The 17,631-nt window shown below is 34.2% G+C and overlaps 1 protein-coding gene across 4 annotated transcripts in view; it reads right to left on the reverse strand.

Moving 5' to 3' along the window:
* LOC137405804 (multidrug resistance-associated protein 1-like) overlaps positions 1–17,631 on the reverse strand; it is a 98,763-nt gene that overhangs the window by 67,734 nt on the left and 13,398 nt on the right. For 2 of the 4 annotated variants that reach the window (XR_010979810.1, XM_068092212.1), the window contains exons 8-21: positions 13,932–13,990; positions 13,629–13,833; positions 13,419–13,516; positions 12,608–12,830; positions 10,976–11,113; positions 9,201–9,347; positions 8,851–8,938; positions 8,190–8,383; positions 7,602–8,075; positions 6,941–7,103; positions 6,764–6,839; positions 6,136–6,253; positions 3,592–3,826; positions 915–1,085 (exon numbers count right to left, since the gene is read on the reverse strand). Coding sequence is in view for 3 of the 4 variants with exons in the window: in XM_068092212.1 (XP_067948313.1) it covers positions 915–1,085; positions 3,592–3,826; positions 6,136–6,253; positions 6,764–6,839; positions 6,941–7,103; positions 7,602–8,075; positions 8,190–8,383; positions 8,851–8,938; positions 9,201–9,347; positions 10,976–11,113; positions 12,608–12,830; positions 13,419–13,516; positions 13,629–13,833; positions 13,932–13,990 (2,389 nt within the window). In the remaining variant the exon portion in view is untranslated. Of the gene's footprint in view, positions 1–914; positions 1,086–3,591; positions 3,827–6,135; positions 6,254–6,763; positions 6,840–6,940; positions 7,104–7,601; positions 8,076–8,189; positions 8,384–8,850; positions 8,939–9,200; positions 9,348–10,975; positions 11,114–12,598; positions 12,831–13,418; positions 13,517–13,628; positions 13,834–13,931; positions 13,991–17,631 lie in introns of all 4 variants that reach the window. The other 2 variants (XM_068092214.1, XM_068092213.1) reach the window with 2 other exon arrangements.

The raw sequence follows: 17,631 nt of genomic DNA on the forward strand, positions 1-17,631 counted from the left end.
GAGAATTTTTAATTGCCCTTACTATTTATTAGTATAGCCTATTAGTTTTATAATATTTGTAAAAAGTAATAACACAACTTTTATTGCATACAAGAACTTGGCATGCAAAATTAATCTGTTTCGATGTTTGCTTTGTGCGCCAAACCCATTAAATGTTTAAGCATAAAGTTTTTTATGGATGTACTGTGTTCTGCTCATCTTTTTTCAGCTCTAAAACAACTGAAAATCAATGCTAAATATGTCAACTTATAGCGCTCCGCTGTCAAAACAAATAAATTATTTATAACTATTTAAAAAATGTAGCAGTTCAAACTAAAAGAAGACCGCTAAATTGATAGGGTAATAATCGATGAAAATATTCTAATCATTTCTTTACATTTGAAACATCTGCAAAAAGTGCATGCTCTAGCGCATAACTTGTTCTAACCTACTATAAGTTTTCTTTAAACTAGCTCAACCTACATACCGCTTTATTACTTTTACGGTTTCATTTTAATGTGTTTCTTTTTTCACTGTTTCTTGCAGAACTTTGTTTTGAGAAATTTTAGATATCTATGTACTAATACAACTTTACATTTTGAAACAAATATTTGTTCGAATCTTTCTCTGTTGGTTGAAAAATTAATGTCTAGGTGATTGTATGCCGAGGTTGATGTTCTAACTAAAATAAATTAGCCAATGGGAAAACTTATCTTTCAAGTTCAAAGCTCCTCATTCTACATGATACATGTAATTATAAAAAATGAGGAACAACTAGGAAACGTTGGTTTATTGTAACTCTTCCAAGGATGGCCTCTTGCTTGGGTATTCACAGTTCCAGTGCTAGCCTTTCTAACCTCCTACACTGTTTCAATTTGTCTAACTCAATAAATAAGTTTGTCTAGCCTCTAATAAATATGTTACTGGAAGCTTACCAATGATGTCAATATCTTTGGAGAATCGGTTTAGGATCTGCCCTAATGGTCTCGTATCAAAGAAGGCCATTTCAAGTCTCAGAATCCTTTTGAGAATTGCTTTATGTAGAAATTTGGAGGCTGATATAGAGCAGTAGGCAAGTGCTGCCGTTTCACACATGAATGCTAATGCTGAAAAAAGTCAGAAACTTCAACAGCTTTGAGATGCTTTTAAGTTTTCAGCTCTGAAAAGCTTTTAGCATCTTTGCTTAAACAACGTTTTGAGCCAATGTTGCTCTACATGCGTATTTACTAGCAGATGGCTTGTGTTCGCTATTTGTTGACCCAGGAAACAGTTTATAAGAAGTAGACAACCAACATGCAGTAATAAAGAGGCTAGATAAAAAGGTTGCTGTAGACAGACGCCACTGATTGAAAAAAAAATTCTACCATTTATTTACTAGAACTAGATTACTTATTGCTATTAACAATTAATTATTATTGTAAACTTCTGATATAGCTAGATCACTCTAAGATTAATTACACCTCTGAATTAAAATATTTGTTATGAAAGTTCTTCCCCTCACATCAAAGAAAATAGGTCATTTAAAAATGAACTTACACAACTTTTTTGTAGATTTTATCAGAAAATATTTTTCTATTATTTCCAATTCTTTGTTGTTGTTTGAGATGACTTGACTGTCAAGACATTTCTAGATTAACATCGATTCAAGATTAAAATCAATAAAACTTGATTATGGTTAAAAAGCTCAGAAGAAAATAAAGTGCCAAAATGATGTCACTAATTGCTATCGTTGCTATAGTTGATATCGGCTATTGTGTTCAAGTTGCAGCATTACACGTCTTTATTCTGTCAGCCTCTTTACAATTACAAATGTCATAATTACATTTTGATTGATCTGGGGGTTTTAATCGCTATCAAGTTGTATCAATTTTAATCTAGAAGCATTCTAGCAATCAGATCACCTCAAACATCAAATACAGCCACAAATGATAGAGAAATACCGGCCTTTTCTGATAAAATCTAGAAAAAAATTGTGGAAGTTCATCTTAAAATTTGAAACAAATGCCAGATGCTTCTTTATTTAGAGAAATTGTCTTGCATGTGTTTCAAATTTATTGTTATTTTGACTTATGATTCACTCTTTGCAGTTTACCACTGCGACAACTAACTTTTGTCAACTCAGCTTATAGAAATCAAACAGACTTTTATAGCGGAAACATTACGTGTGTTACATTATGCATCAAGCCAATAAAAACATGTTTACAGCCCAGGCTGAGCTTAAATTCATTTTGCACATACCGTATATACTCATGTATACGTCGATCACAAACAATTTCATAATATTTTTAATACAAAAACTGCATGATTATAGGTATTACTCATGTGAAAGTTGAGCCCGTTATTTCATAATGTTCTGGAATAGTTGTATCCAATCAGAATCAATTTTTGCTATCTGAAATAAAAATACAACTTTCTTGATTTAATCTAATTTATTCGATACAATAAATATAGTTCTTTAGCATGTTTTAAATGAGGTTTGGGTCGACTCGCTTACGGTATTATTTGTGCAATGACTGCATGACAAAATACAAGTTAAGCTTTGCTTTTTCTCAATTACTTGTTTGCTACTGCGTACCCAGTAAACAAACAAAAAGCAAATATCTGTAGAGCCAGGCGTTTTCAGAATTTGCAGTTGTAAAGTTTCGTTTAACGTTTTTCCAAATACATACTAGTATATCACTTGTGAAATTTACAACCGGCTGATCGTAGTACAGCAAAACAATGTCGGATGCTACGTTATGATTGAAAGCACTGTGGTAAAATTTTTTACTAAGTAAGATATGCCATACTTTCACTTATAATTGATACCCTCAATTCTGTGAAACAACTTTAACATTTATACAATGAAGCACCATTATTATGGGTGTTGATTATGGCTTCATACTAAGATGTGCATATTTCGTGTACAATAACAAAGTTTTCTTTTCATATTCACATTCTATTTGACTCCGCAGCCACATTTCCATAAGCATTACTCTTTTACAAGTCAACGCAAAAGTTTTACCTTGAAATCGTCGTCCAAAAACTCGACTTATATTTGAGTACATACAGTATTTCATTTTTTATTGCAATTTTTTCTTTGCAATAACCAGCTCTGTCAGATGCACTGCAGTTACAGGGCTTAACAAATTGTATGTCAATAAACTTCTGATGACTATCTGTTGAGCAATAATTTTAGGGACGGTCAGTATTTAATTTTTAGCAGTAATAATACCATAAACAATAGAAATAGTGAAAACTTATCTGACTCGTATTATGTTATGTGTTACTAACTTGTTAACTTGTTACTCATGGTAGTAGTGGTGGGGAGTCAAAAATGTGTTCAAGCTCATTCTGCAACACATCTTTAGTATATTTTATGGCATCAGCTGATGTAAAATATTATGATAGTCAAGTTAGTATCAAAATCTTTTTTTATAAATATTGTGGGTCTTAAGTTAGGACAACTTATATGCGCTAATTTTAAATATTTCGTTTTACTAACTATTTAGTTACGGCCAAATACAAAAATTAATTTGGTAATGAAAAAGTTCATGCATTGTCTGAACTTCATAAAAATGTGACCAACCCTGAGACAAATAGCTAGTGAAATAAGCTGGTTCAAATACTCACATTGCATGAATACCATCAGCCAATAGATTAAAAGGTAGTATACCGTGGTCGCCCATTGCTCTTCCTTATTGTCCTTTCTAGAAACTTGAAAAAAGATTTCATCATCTGTCCACATGCTGAGCCATACATTCGCACCAGCAGTTGAAAGAACATAGAACAGCATCATCAATACTGTTACTACATTCCAGAAGCTTCCGATAGCTTTTCCGTAAAACTTGTAGACAGCAGACGTCAACTGTTAAAAGAGTAAAATGAATTTTTGTTAATAATTAAACTGCTCGCTAGCATTTTTGCAGCAATTTAGCGTAAGAGAATGTGTGTATGACAACCAATATTTGTCTAGACTTGGCTAAAAACTTTACTGCTTGTGTTCCATGGAAGAAAAATGAATAAGTTTAATACACGCCAAGCCAAATAGTTGCATTGTTTGCCAAAAGGATAGTAGTATATGTTGTTATCTTTTAAGAAAGAAGTTGGGTGACATTTTTCTCGACATAAGCAATGAGCTAGAATGGAAGCCCCTGTACATCTATGACATACCCTACAGGATGAAAATATTCATTGGTCATAAAAATTCGCGATTTCGCGAACAGTCAATCCCGCGAATTATTAAATTCAGTGAACAATTAGTTCTATTTTTAATCACAAGAGAGAATAACTGCTGCATCAAATTTAAAACTAGTCGCTAGCCTAGTTTTTAATGTAAATACTAAATGTAATTGAGTTCCAAAACATTTTTAAAATCATTGCCTGAGCTTTGAGCTAACACCATTGGCAATGCATCACATTTATTTACAAAATTATTCGAGGTTGTCACAAGATATGCAGAATGGCGTCATCGCGAAAATAGCCGCGAGGCAGAAGTACTAAACGTAGCCGAGTTCCGAAACTTCTTTAAAATCATCGCCAGGCTTCGAGCTTTATTGCCATTGCGTCAAACTTTGCAAAATTATTCAAAGTTTTTACAAGTTATTCGGCATGGCTTCAGCATAGCAAAAAAGCTCTCCTAGTCTTTTTACATTAGAATCAACTCCATCAATCTCTAATACCGAAGTCAAGGACGATCATGATTCTGATCTGGACATTATGGTATGTATTTGATTTGCAGTACAGATACGTTTTTTCATAATCAACTGCATTAGTTAATTCTTTTGTTTAAAAACTGATCGCTTTCATCAAATACTTCAGCTATTGTTTTTGTACGTCCTCAACACTCGTTAATATTTTTTCTTTTTCGTGTTTACTGCAGATTGACTATGAAAACTAGAGACAAGTAGTAATAATATTCGTCAAGGCAGGAATATTGGCAAAGGCAACCAGTCAACCTAGACCCCTTCATCGACAACAATTCCTTGATATCGCTGTAGCAAACATGATTAAATTATATATTTTATTTCATGTATAGATGTATTATAATTTATTACGAACTTGAGTGTACAAATAAAATATTTCAAATACAAATAAAATTTTACAAACGATGAATGGAGTAAATATAAACAGTTTAGTCCATATGGCGGTTGTCTAGCAATAAAATTAAACTGGTACTCTTGATATGTGAATACTAGCGTGTAATGGTGCTTTCTGACTAGTTATTTTGGTAATAGCAGCTCTGTCACTGTCTTGGGTATGTGTTGAAGGCGATTCTCTCGCTACTACATGGCTGGTAAGGAAGTTATCATCAGAACTCTCCTCGTGGCTTACTATTGCAAAGTTCTGCCGGTTGGTCAAAGATTTGTGCTCGTAAAGGCGTTTTCGTTCCTTTTTTAAAAACAGATATATTCTTCTCGTAAGTAGCTGCGGTCACTTCAACCTCAATTTCCAGACCTCCCTGAATGATTGGTGATCTTCTAAGAATGACATCTACCACCCTTGCAATCATTGTTCTTCGGTGCATGATGAAAAATCTCTCTCTCACACTAAAACAAATAATGAAGCAGTAGGGACGGAAAAAAATTAGTATTGCGTTTTACCGAAGAACCAAAGTAAAATTTAACTAATTTAATAAATGTAAAAAACTCATTACTTACCACAAGTTGTTTGCTTATCAAAGGCCTCCAAAGCGATGAATATTCGTGAAAACCTCTGGACGCAGCAAAAATTGTTTACCGTAGAATAGCATGATCACCTCAAAGTTGTAAGCTAAATATAAACCGGAACACGCGGTGTGCGCATGCGTAGGAATATCTATTACTAGCCACAATAGAGTTAACTTTTTCTAGAGAGTGGCAGTTTTCAGCCGCGATTAAATTCATCCGCGAATATGCATGAAAAGACAATTTTCGCGAAATATAACTCCGTGAATAAATTCATCCTGTAGGGTAGTTAGAGGCTAACAAATTCATAAATAAACTCAAAATTTGCAGCGCACTATTATGAGGCGTAGCCTCCTGTAGACTCAATTTAATTCTTCTAGTCAAGCAAGCTTTCTTAACCTCGTGTGATGAAGCTTATAATTTACCTGAATAGCACATATATTTAGTTCAAAAAGTTGAAAAATCAGAAAGAAATCTTAGGACAGAGATGAAGCCAGCGATAACAATTTACCTGACCAGACGCTAAGTTCTCAAGGCGTACACTAGCTAGACCTTCTTTACCCTTTGCAGCAGATTGCGCATATGATGAAAAGACACTGCTTAGAATGAGTGATGTTGAATGCTCCTCTCTGCAACTCAAAAAATAACACATTAGTGGATAATTTTCACAGCTAAATAGACACTGTTTAGTTTTTTGATAATCAATCTGTTTTATTGCAACAAGGTGTCACTTACAAAAGTAAGTGACAACTTGTCCTTGTCCTGACACCTGTCCTTGTCCTTTTTTTATCCTGAGATGGGATTCGCAGTAAAATAGCAGTGTTAACTCATCAAGACAGCTGCTTTTTATATCACAAAATTAGTTTAATAGCGTTTAAAACTTTTGCTAGTACTTAAATTTGTGTACAAATTTGTTTTAAAGCTTCAACATTTAATTATACTGATTTTAAAGTTTGTCAAAACGTCTTGTAAATTGAAATTCTAAAAGGAGGCTCTAACTTACTCAAATCACTTATTAAAGTACGCTAAGCTAATACCGTGAATTTACAATTATTTCAATTATACATTTGAAATACTACAAGTTACATTAGAAACCAGCTGTTCAAAGCTATTAAAATAAACACAGTTTACTAGCTGACCTGGAACAATCTTCATTAAAGCCATGGATCTGCATTTTATATGGCTCAGTTTCTTCATCTGACTCTTCATCTACAGCTGGAACAGTTTGAAACAGAGTTTGTGTAAGAAATGTCAATCCTTTGTGTCCAATCACTACCAAGTTTTTGTCATTTTTAAATAGATATGAAAACAATTACTTGACTGCGCATATTCATCAATAAGTTGAGCAAATGCTCCTTTCTGAGCAAGAAGTGTGTCGTATGAACCAGTTTCAGTAATTCTGCCATTGGTAAGAACAAATATTCTGTCTACTTCTGGTAACCACTGAAGACCATGAGTAACAAGTACTCTTGTCTTCTCCTAAAACATACAATTTGACCATAATTATGATTGGTGTTAGATCAATACTTTCACATGAAGAAGCAGATGCTAAGTTGGGTGTCCAACATTTCAGTAACTCTCACAATTTTTTACCAGAGTAGAGTGATCTTAGCTCTTACTTGTGATGTCAATCAAAATTGCATGGTTGCAATATAGCAACCTTCAATGTTTCGACAAGCAAAGAATATAAGATGGTATAGCACATAGAGAAAGTAAGATGACTTACTTTTCTATACAGCCACCAAACCTAGTCGTACCACTAAATAGATATCTTCAATATATATTAGCTTATGATGAATTTTATAACAAACTCAGCTTTCAAAGTACATGTGAGTGCAATTAGTCGAACAAAAAATTCAACTTGGTTATTTAAATAAATGTACTAATGCAACCTTGTCTAGCCGGGACATCTAGTACAGTTTCTTTTGACATGAAAGAAATTTGATTTTTAGGCAGAGTAAAGATTGAATACTTGACCTTCAGCAAACCATTATGTCCGATCACTTGCTCAAATATATGTTTCCCGACATGAGCGTCGACAGCACTTAGAGGATCATCAAAAAGGTACAAATCAGACTCGCTGTAACAGGCTCTGGCTAAACTGACTCTCTGCTTTTGTCCCCCAGACAAGTTTATACCCTGAAACAAAATATTTAAAAATATATTTGCAATTTGGATCAAAAAGTTTAGGTAGGTTTGGGAGCAAATAATGCTGGCTAAAATTGGTAAAAGCAATTTAAAAAAATTGATTACAACTGAAATAATGCAACTGACCTTTTCACCAATTAGTGTCTGATCTCCATCTTTTAGTATACTAAAATCTGCTGCAAGGGCTACAGCTTTAATAATTTGGTCATACTTTTTTTGATCGAATTTCTTCCCAAATGTGATATTTTCTCGGACAGTTCCATTTTGAACCCATGCTTGTTGAGCCACAAAGGCTACAGAGCCCTACAAATAAAATGTTAAAACAGTTAATGGCGAATCAAAACCATCTAAATGACACTTTTTTGTTAAACTAATTTATTCAGACTGTTTTTTAAAAATTTAGTCAAATTGCAATACCTGAGAAATGACCTTTCCAGAGCACTTGTACATATCACCGAGACAGGCTGACAGAAGCGATGATTTGCCAGATCCGACTTGGCCAACAACCGCCGTTAGGGACCCAGTGGGTACTTCAAAATTGACATTCCGCAAAACTATTTGTGATTCTGGACTCCAAGAAAATGTGCCATTAATGATTTTCACACCCTCACCTATGAACAAAAGTCTCCACGACTATCACAGTGCCAAGTAAAATCTAACAATGAAAGGACATACTCTGAGAGTTTGTGGTGGCACTCCTGATGAGAAAGTTCATAACAAACTAAGTTGCAGTATAAAGAAAGTTACGAAAACCTTGCTTCAGCAATGTGTAATTAGGCTGTTTATTTCCTGGCAGTGAGCAAAAATGACCCCATAATTCAGCCAGCTCCTAAAATCTTGATAAACTTGTAGCCTAACAGCAATAAGATGCTCTAGCAACTATTATCTTAGCAATTGAACAGCCATACTCTTTTTTAAAAGTTTCAGTATAAGCAAGATGATTTACACATTACAGTAAAAAAAAGGGAAATCTTTGTCATTTGTAACCCCAAATAAGACCTCACCACCAATCCCAAAGCTTTATTCATGTTAATGAAGTGAGTAGCACTCATTTTTACTGATGGTGAAGAAATTTTACCTTTTAGGCTTCCATCATTTTCCACACTATTTTCTGCCAAGTCAGAATTTTTGAGAAAATTCACAATCCTGTTCAAAGAAGCAGAAGCCTAAAAATAATTCCATAGTAAAGTTAATAAATGTACAATCGAACTCTAAAAAAGAAGCTTCAAGGTTTGCAATCGTAGACCAAAGAAGAACAAGTGGCAAATCAATAAAGGTATGCGAATGTCGAAAACTTGTTCTAGCTAGTACATACATTTCGATTATCTGTTTTCAAATTCAATAAAACTCAAGCAACAGTACAGAAAGATGCTTAAATATTACAATTAAATGATCTGAAATGTTTAACAGCTCTGAGCAAGTACTAACCATGGCTGTTGCAGACAACGCAGCAGGTATGTTTAATAAAGCAGCTCGTAGAATGTTAAAAAGTGACAGCGTCACGTACGCCGCCGTTGGCGTAAGAATGTGTTCCTCTTCAGTAAACACGTAAATAGTGAATATCATTCCAATCACCTAAAAAAGTAATTGTTAATTTTCTCAACCAAACCTAGAAGCAGTGCTTCGGTTGAGGAGCATTTCTTTAAGTTGCTTAGAGTTCTTAAGATTTACTAACTCAGTATTAAACTAGTGCACTTGATAGACCTAATTAGTGGAACTCATATATCAAACTCAAACAGAATGTACTTCAAAAATTGTTCTCATTTTGCGCATGCTAGTATACCAACCTATCAACTCACACAAAAGCATATGAAAAAAAGATGAAGTTCGAATAAGCATGACTTACATAAACTAATAACTTGATTTAATACTCCACCTTGGTTCGCAGAGAAAAATTCTCTTGTTAAAAATATTGTACACATTTGTACATAAATACAAATGTAAAACTGTACAATCCAGTAAAAATTCAGCATTTCAGACGATACCTTCAATGTTCAATTGAGACAGACGAGCTCTAAACAAATTATTGTATTAATCAATGTTCACAGATGGTAACAGTGATAACCAGTAAACCAGCAAATGAACTCATGCAATTAGTGACGAAACTGAAAAGTTTGTTTTTAGCAGGCCAATAAACCATCAGTTATACTAGTTTAGACTAACTACATAGCTAGAACAAAGGAAAAAGGAAGACAATGAAGAAAAAAAAAGGGAACAAAAAAAAAGTGAAACAGAAAGAAACAGTAGTAAAGAAAAAAAAAGAGAAGTAACGATAAAAAAGCAAGCAAAAAGAGTCAAAGAAGAATCAGAGGACAAAAAGAAATTGAAAATGAGAAGGCAAAAAGGAAAGAGCACAAAGGCAAGTTGACAATAAGAAAAAAGAGCCAAATAGTAAGAGGAACGAAAGAACAAAGAAAAAGAAAATGAGAAACAGGAACAGAACAAAACCGAAAAACAGGCACTCAAAAGAAGGGTAAGAAAAAAGAGGCATGACAGGATAAAAAAAAGAGTAACAAGGAGAGAGAAAAACCATGTTGTCATATGCTACTGACATGTGGGAAACCATGTTACCATATGCTACTGACGTGTGAGAAACCATGTTACCATATGCTACTGACGTGTGAGAAACCATGTTACCATGTGCTACTGACATGTGAGAAACCATGTTGTCACATGCTACTGACATGTGAGAAACCATGTTGTCATATGCTACTGCCATGCAGGAAACAATGTTGTCAGATGCTACTGACGTGTGAGAAACCATGTTACCATATGCTACTGACATGTGAGAAACCATGTTACCATATGCTACTGACATGTGGGAAACCATGTTGTCATATGCTACTGACATGTGAGAAACCATGTTGTCATATGCTACTGACATGCAGGAAACGATGTTGTCATATGCTACTGACGTGTGGGAAGCCGTGTTGTCATATGCTACTGACATGTGAGAAACCATGTTACCATATGCTATTGACACGTGGGACACCATGTTGTCATATGCTACTGACATGCAAGAAACGATGTTGTCATATGCTACTGACGTGTGAGAAACCATGTTGTCATATGCTACTGATGTGTGGGAAGCCATGTTGTCATATGCTACTGGCATGTGAGAAATTACTGCTCTATCTACTTGTTGAAAAGTGCACCAAACAAAGATGATAAGCGATGATAAGCCTTCTTTTACTAAAACTCACTGTGTTGAGTGCACTGGTTATAATAGCATATTGGGCAATCAGAGCCCTCCAGTACACTGATATATTCTTCATTTCTTCAGCACGAATAGCGGAAATCTTTTCTTCAAATGATGGCTCCCATGCGTACAGCTTAATCACCTGAAAAAGCCAATCAAAGTATTGTATATTAAAAGAAAATATTGGCTCAAGTTTATTTTTACTTTTAATTTTGTTTACATAAACTTTCTGTATAACTGCAATAATGGCCATGCTGTATAAAGTAGCAAAAAACTCAAAGAGTTTTTTGCTACTTTATACAGTAAAAAACGCGAAGAGTTTTTTTTGGAGCTATTCACAGTCCAAAAAACTCTTCGAGTTTTTGGACTGTGAATAGCTATTGTGCATCACTTATTAAAATGAAGCCAATTTTAGTTCACAAAATTCATAGTTTTTTAACTGTGAATCGTTATTGTAAATTACCTATTGCCAGTGTTGCAATACAGTCACTTGAAGCCAAGAGCTCAGGTTTAAAGATGACAGCTTTGTTATTCACCAACTAATTACATATTGATAAGGGTCTGTAGAGCAGTCATACTTTGGCCACTGAATGTTTCTGATCTAGACCAAATATGATTTTGAAACATGAATTCAAGATGTGATATGCCTCAGAATAGATTATGGTTAAAAAACAAAGTTTGTCTGTATATCACCTTTAAAGATTTCCCAATAAAAACACCACTATACGTTCGTCAACGATGTTTGTTGCTTTACGATAAATAAATAGCCTACTACAAATTTGGTAAGTTTAAAGTTGGTGAGAAATGAAAGGCATACAGGTTAGCAATAAGTTCAGCAATGCAATTGCTATGGCGATGTTATCGATATGGTGATTCTATTGCTATGGCGATGCTATTGCTATGGCAATAATATTTCTAAGTCAATGCTAAATTGTTTTTATTTTAAATCCGAGAGCTTGCTGATGAGTGTTAAAGGAGGCTGGTTCTCTGTAACCAGATAAAGTTTACAAGCCAAATATTTTAGTAATTTTGTGAAAAGCATGGAACATATATGTGTGAAGTTTGGACAAAATCAGAAAAAAAACATAGAAATGCATAGCATTCATGCAGACGAACAGGCAGCTGCTGACACATGCACACTCAAACATGCAACAAAATTAAATTTATCAATATAGATGGTACTAGCTGTGCTACCCAGCGTTGCCCGTGTATTAACAATCAGCTTATAAACGATGAGAGGTAATGAGAAGTGCCTGCCACTTGCTATTAGCTTGGTACATTGCCAATGATTAATCTGAGTAAGCTTACTAATAAGAGCTACGCTTTTCATGACTTTGAATCGTGACGGAATGCGGCAGTGTATTTGTTCGCATATACAGACATATATCGCCTAGCATTTTTAATCTATTAAGTTCTGTGGTTTAGTTAGTAAGGTTTTGGGCTGGCGAACGGGAGGTTCCGAGATCAAATTTCCTGCTTTACGGGTTCTTCATTCGAAGATTTTAATAGCTATAGCTAGGCATACACAACGATAACAAACTTAAAAAAAAATATATATATGGATAATTGATGAAATAGCTAATTTGTTTTTCTCCTCTATAGGAGTTGTCATCCTTCTAAGTTCCACTTTGCTTACTTTTATGCCACTCAGCACTTCATTGGTCATCATTATCCTGGTGTCTTTCAGTCTCATCTGTTTGACTTGTATAGCCTTCTGGTGAGCTGCAATGATTCCATTTATAGGTATGGTCAGAATCATGAGTCCGAAACCTAGAAAAACGCTTGGGCCAACGTTGATGTATAGCTGCCAGAGGCAGACGACTAGAGAAATCGGAGATGATGGTAGTACCCACAGCTCTCTACAATAAAATAAAGTAGTATTATATAAAGTAAGAACATTGCAGCGTCTCACGGAATAGTTTTGTTTAACTTTAATAAAAACGCAATGTTTTAAATGAAATATTGAAAAAGTGCAAAACTAGAGTGTGCAAGTAAAAACAAAAAGTTGACTAGAGGTTTTGGGATAAAAGAAATAATTGCTTAGGGAAATCAGTTTAACTTCAGTAGTATAATAAATGCTACAAAGGTTTCTTAACAATCATATCAAAGGTATTGTAAAAAAGATTTTGCAGTATTAAAACTATAATAAAAACAAAATGTAATATGTGCTATAGTGTGCGTAATGTACTGTTTTATGTAATTATGTACTCGAGCACTGGTAGAACTGTTTGTAGAGATATTTGTGCTAGCTGAACATCTTGAGACTTTAAAGTATTTTGATAGAGATGTATTTGTGAGCTATGTATCTCAAAATGCTAATCTATAAAATGCTATCTAAAAATTGGCAGGGATACTATTGATAGGTAAACCTCTAAAAGGTTTTACTGCATATAGTAAGGAAGATGATGACAGTCTAGCATTGTAATTCTCACAAACAGTAAACTTACGAAAACACATCCTGCATTCGCTGACCGTCTATTGCCATGAGGTTTACTATTTCACTTGTACTAGCCTTCTCTTTAGCCTCTGCTCCTAGTTTTAAAGCCTGTATAAATATTAAAGTTATTTAGTGGGCCATTCAATGGATGCTTGTATTTTTAATTACGAGCAAAGTCTAATAAGTGAACTCAAAATATTTAATAAGAAACATAACTTGCCTTTTTATACAAAATAGCTATAATTGATGCTCGTATGCGAAACCCAGCGACCATGCTGCCATACCACATGTGCTGGAATAAAATACTCATTATGATTTGAGTGGTGATGAGCAAGACAGTCAACAGGTAACCCTGCCATGCTGGAGCGACAGTTGTACCCGGCACATGTTCATCTGTCCTTGTCATTACCAAGTTCATCAGCTGGCTGTGTAATACAATATAAACTTTGTTGCTTCAAGACTCAAACAAAGCATTTAAAGATCGAGTTGAATTAAAAAGCAGATTAAATGTTAAACTTCATACCTTTGTAAAAATGGACATACAAATTGAATCAAGTCGTAAGCTGTCTTGCTAGTCAAAGCCTACAACAAATGAAATATACATTTTTTACTTAAACTGTTTCAAGACTTATTTAAAACTAGGCTTTGTTTATTAGTCAAAGCGGAAAAATTACGTTAATTATGGACGTTAATAAAAACTGGCATGAAAATTAGCGATCAAGCGTAGTCAGTCATTGGTAGACTAACAAGCGAATTAAATCATTGTTTCAAAGGCAGTATGAGTCGTCACTCATAAATAAGAAAAAAATGGTAATAATCCTGACAACAGGTAATATACTCAATATTGAACAGCAACAAATAATGTTAATATTGATATTATACACCACTGTGATTAAAACAAACTTTTTTACAACCAGTATCTTTTGTGTCAGTCCAGGAATATTCATCTTGGTAAAAACAAAATAAACATTGATCATGCTGGTGAGTCTACGAATATCGGTGAATAGTGTGCGTTGTGTATAGTAAAAGTTACTTGAACTTTTGTTTGTGTTTTTAGTTTGTAAACTTTAGGTGTGCTGCGTGCATAGTAATTTAGCCAAGTGTTTGTTGCTGCGGTCTCCACAGCAATTCGGTTTGTCGTTTTACTTTAAAAGCATTGTTTATTCAAAGCTTTAGTTAATAAAGCAGTAAAAATTAAAAAAATTGATCAGGTTTGGCACTAGTCTTGGGTAACAAAAAATAAAATGAACAAACCTTTAAAAGTGACACAGTCATCACTGCAATGTTAAACTATTGAACAAATTAGTAAAATAGAGACTGTAAAAACATATATACCGGTATGGAATTATTGCAGATGTTTGTGCAAACAATTCAGACAGCTACAATTAATAAAAAAGCTTGTTGGTTGGCGGAACCGACTGAAAAAACAGAACGACAGAGAAATCTTTGTTATAAAAACATTAAATCAGGTGGTTTTAATAGATTTAAAAGTCAACAAACACTAAACAATAATAGTAGTTGAACTATCATACCACGTATAATAGCTTTGGCACAAAATTTGAAACTGAGATTTTTGGCTAATCAATTGCGACCATAAAATAATTTTAGATTTGTGTGAAGGTTTACCTAATAAACTCATACAGTCACAGCTTGACATAAACTCAAACCTCTACATACAATCAAACCGCTAAATAAAGTAAACCTCTGCATACAGTCAAACCTTTACATACAGTCAAACCTCTGCATGCAGTCAAACCTCCACATTTAGTCAGACTTTGACATGCAGTCAAAAACCTCTACATAGAGTAAAACCTTGACATAAACATTTAATGCGTTTCAAATTTTGCATAGCGTTTCAAATCCATACATATATGTTGAAAAAATACCCTTGCTATATACCCGTAATTTGCAACCCGAAACCTTAATGGTAAATACCTCAGGTAATAAAATATACATGTACTATTAAAACTAATAGCCTACGTTATGTAAAAATATGCCAATAACATAAATCAATTCAATTTTACTTGAATGACAAAATAAAAGAAGTAATAACTAGTGAGATAATATTTTTATTGCCACTGTGTCTCTACATTGAATACAGAAATCTGAGGAACAACTTTGGCAAAACAGAATAAAAACAAGGCATAGGTAAAGACAGCACTAGAGATATGAAATTAGACTAAATCAGTCAATGCAAAATTTCAATTAGCATTTATACTCATACCTTAGTATTTTAACATTTATATTTTATCTTCAAATATCATATCCAGCCTCTCTACTTTTATTTCATTCAAGCTTTTTTAATCACATTCTTTTCCTTGCCATAATTATGACTAAATGGTTTTAAGATTTCAAGAAAGTGATTACCATAGATATAGTAAACCCTAGATTGGGGAATAGCTATCATTATAGTGGAGCAAAAGTGAGGCATATAATTGGCTGTTGTTTTTACAACGTTACGTCGCAGTGATGTGCATCACAGCGTCAGAGCCTTCAATTGAGCAATGAGTTTAGTAGTGAAAGCATGCTTGTCATACTCATAAACATGACAATAAGACCAAATTCTTAGTGAGATGTCATCAGAAGAGACTATAACACACCAGGTATATCCTGAACTGCCCATCACAAGACAACTTGAACTCAAAACAAGAAGTTCTCAACAATATCATAAGCTATATTATCTATGCCAGTTAAAGACATCAAACGGAAAGCTGCTAGTGGAAAATAGTAGGAAAACCTTCATCATTGGTTTTGAATCAGCAGCCAAATCTGTACATGACATTGCTCAATATCTTTTCAGTAACTACCCTTACATCAACTACTTCCTAACCAGGATCAGATTGAGACACTGTTTTCCACTCTACGATCTATCGTGGAAAAGGTAGGGTAGGGTGGCTATAACAATAACCCGGATGTGCAGTGCTTTAGATCTGCACTTCGAGCACTGCTCATAAAAGCAGATATCACACCAAGTCCCAATGCTAACTGTATTGATCTGGATGTGTGCTGGGCTAAAAAAACTGGCCAACTCCTGCTACATTCTTTGGCTAGAAAGAAGAAGGAAGAGACAAAAGCTGAGGAAGGTGAAGATGAGGAGTTCGGTGATGAGGAATTTTTTCTAACTCAAATGTGATGACTGTATGAAGTTCTTGACTGATGTAGAAGTAGTGGGAAGTAGAAGTAGTGATGACATAACCCTAATCTCAGTTAAAAACATACGAGGAATGATAGGTCGAATAAATTGATAGGTCGAATATGTATTGCTGCAGAAAAGTGCTTACGGTCACACATGGATAGCTATGGTATCATACAGAGAGCTTTTAAACAAGTGACATCACAGACAATAACATATGCCCTATTACATGACCTCAATCAAGGTTTTACATGCACAGTGCATGCCAACAGTCTACTCAAAGCTATAGTAAATTGCTATATTAAAATCAGAATACACTACGCCGCTTCAAAGCAAGAATCTAGTTCAACCAACCTTAGACAAAAGCTATCTCGTCCAGTTATTTTCAGTCATGTCTAATGGGTGTTTAATAAAGGGGTCCATCTTAACTGCTTCTAAATCTCATTTGATTCATTAGTTCGTTATTAGTTTAATTTCTATTTGGTCACTCTTTGTATTATCAATGATATAGGAGCTTCTAAATCATTGGTATTATCCATTACCATGTGTGTAAGATTCTTGTCTTTCTCATCCAAAGTCAGTTTTATACATTTCCAATAAAATATGCAGTCTCAGATGCACAAACTGGAATAATTGTGCAGGTTTTAGTTTTAAGCCAATAGGAATTCATAGATCAGCTGATTCACTCTACACATCACCATGACGTTGCGTCATGCTATTTATAAGCCTCACTTATTTTGATTATTCGCATATCTAGGGTTTACTACATCTATGGTGATTACATTATGTTTGTTTATATGTTCAATAAGTTCCTGCTTTAATTCTTTGGAAAGCATTGTTTTGGTTCATTTTATTACTTATACCACACATGTTATTATTCTTCTTGAGATTCAACACTTGAAAGCCACTTATGAAGGACATGGCTGAATGTTTCAAGGACATGTACGACGTACTGCTTAATACCATATAAACTTTGAAGAAACGAACAATGGAGAGGAGAACAATGTACATATGCGCTTATTTATAAATTACAGTTTACGCTCATGTTACGTAAAATTTCTTTAATGTAAATTCCAATTACCGAAAATAA

The sequence above is a fragment of the Watersipora subatra genome, chromosome 10 (assembly GCF_963576615.1).
Source record: "Watersipora subatra chromosome 10, tzWatSuba1.1, whole genome shotgun sequence".
NCBI classification, from domain to species: domain Eukaryota; kingdom Metazoa; phylum Bryozoa; class Gymnolaemata; order Cheilostomatida; family Watersiporidae; genus Watersipora; species Watersipora subatra.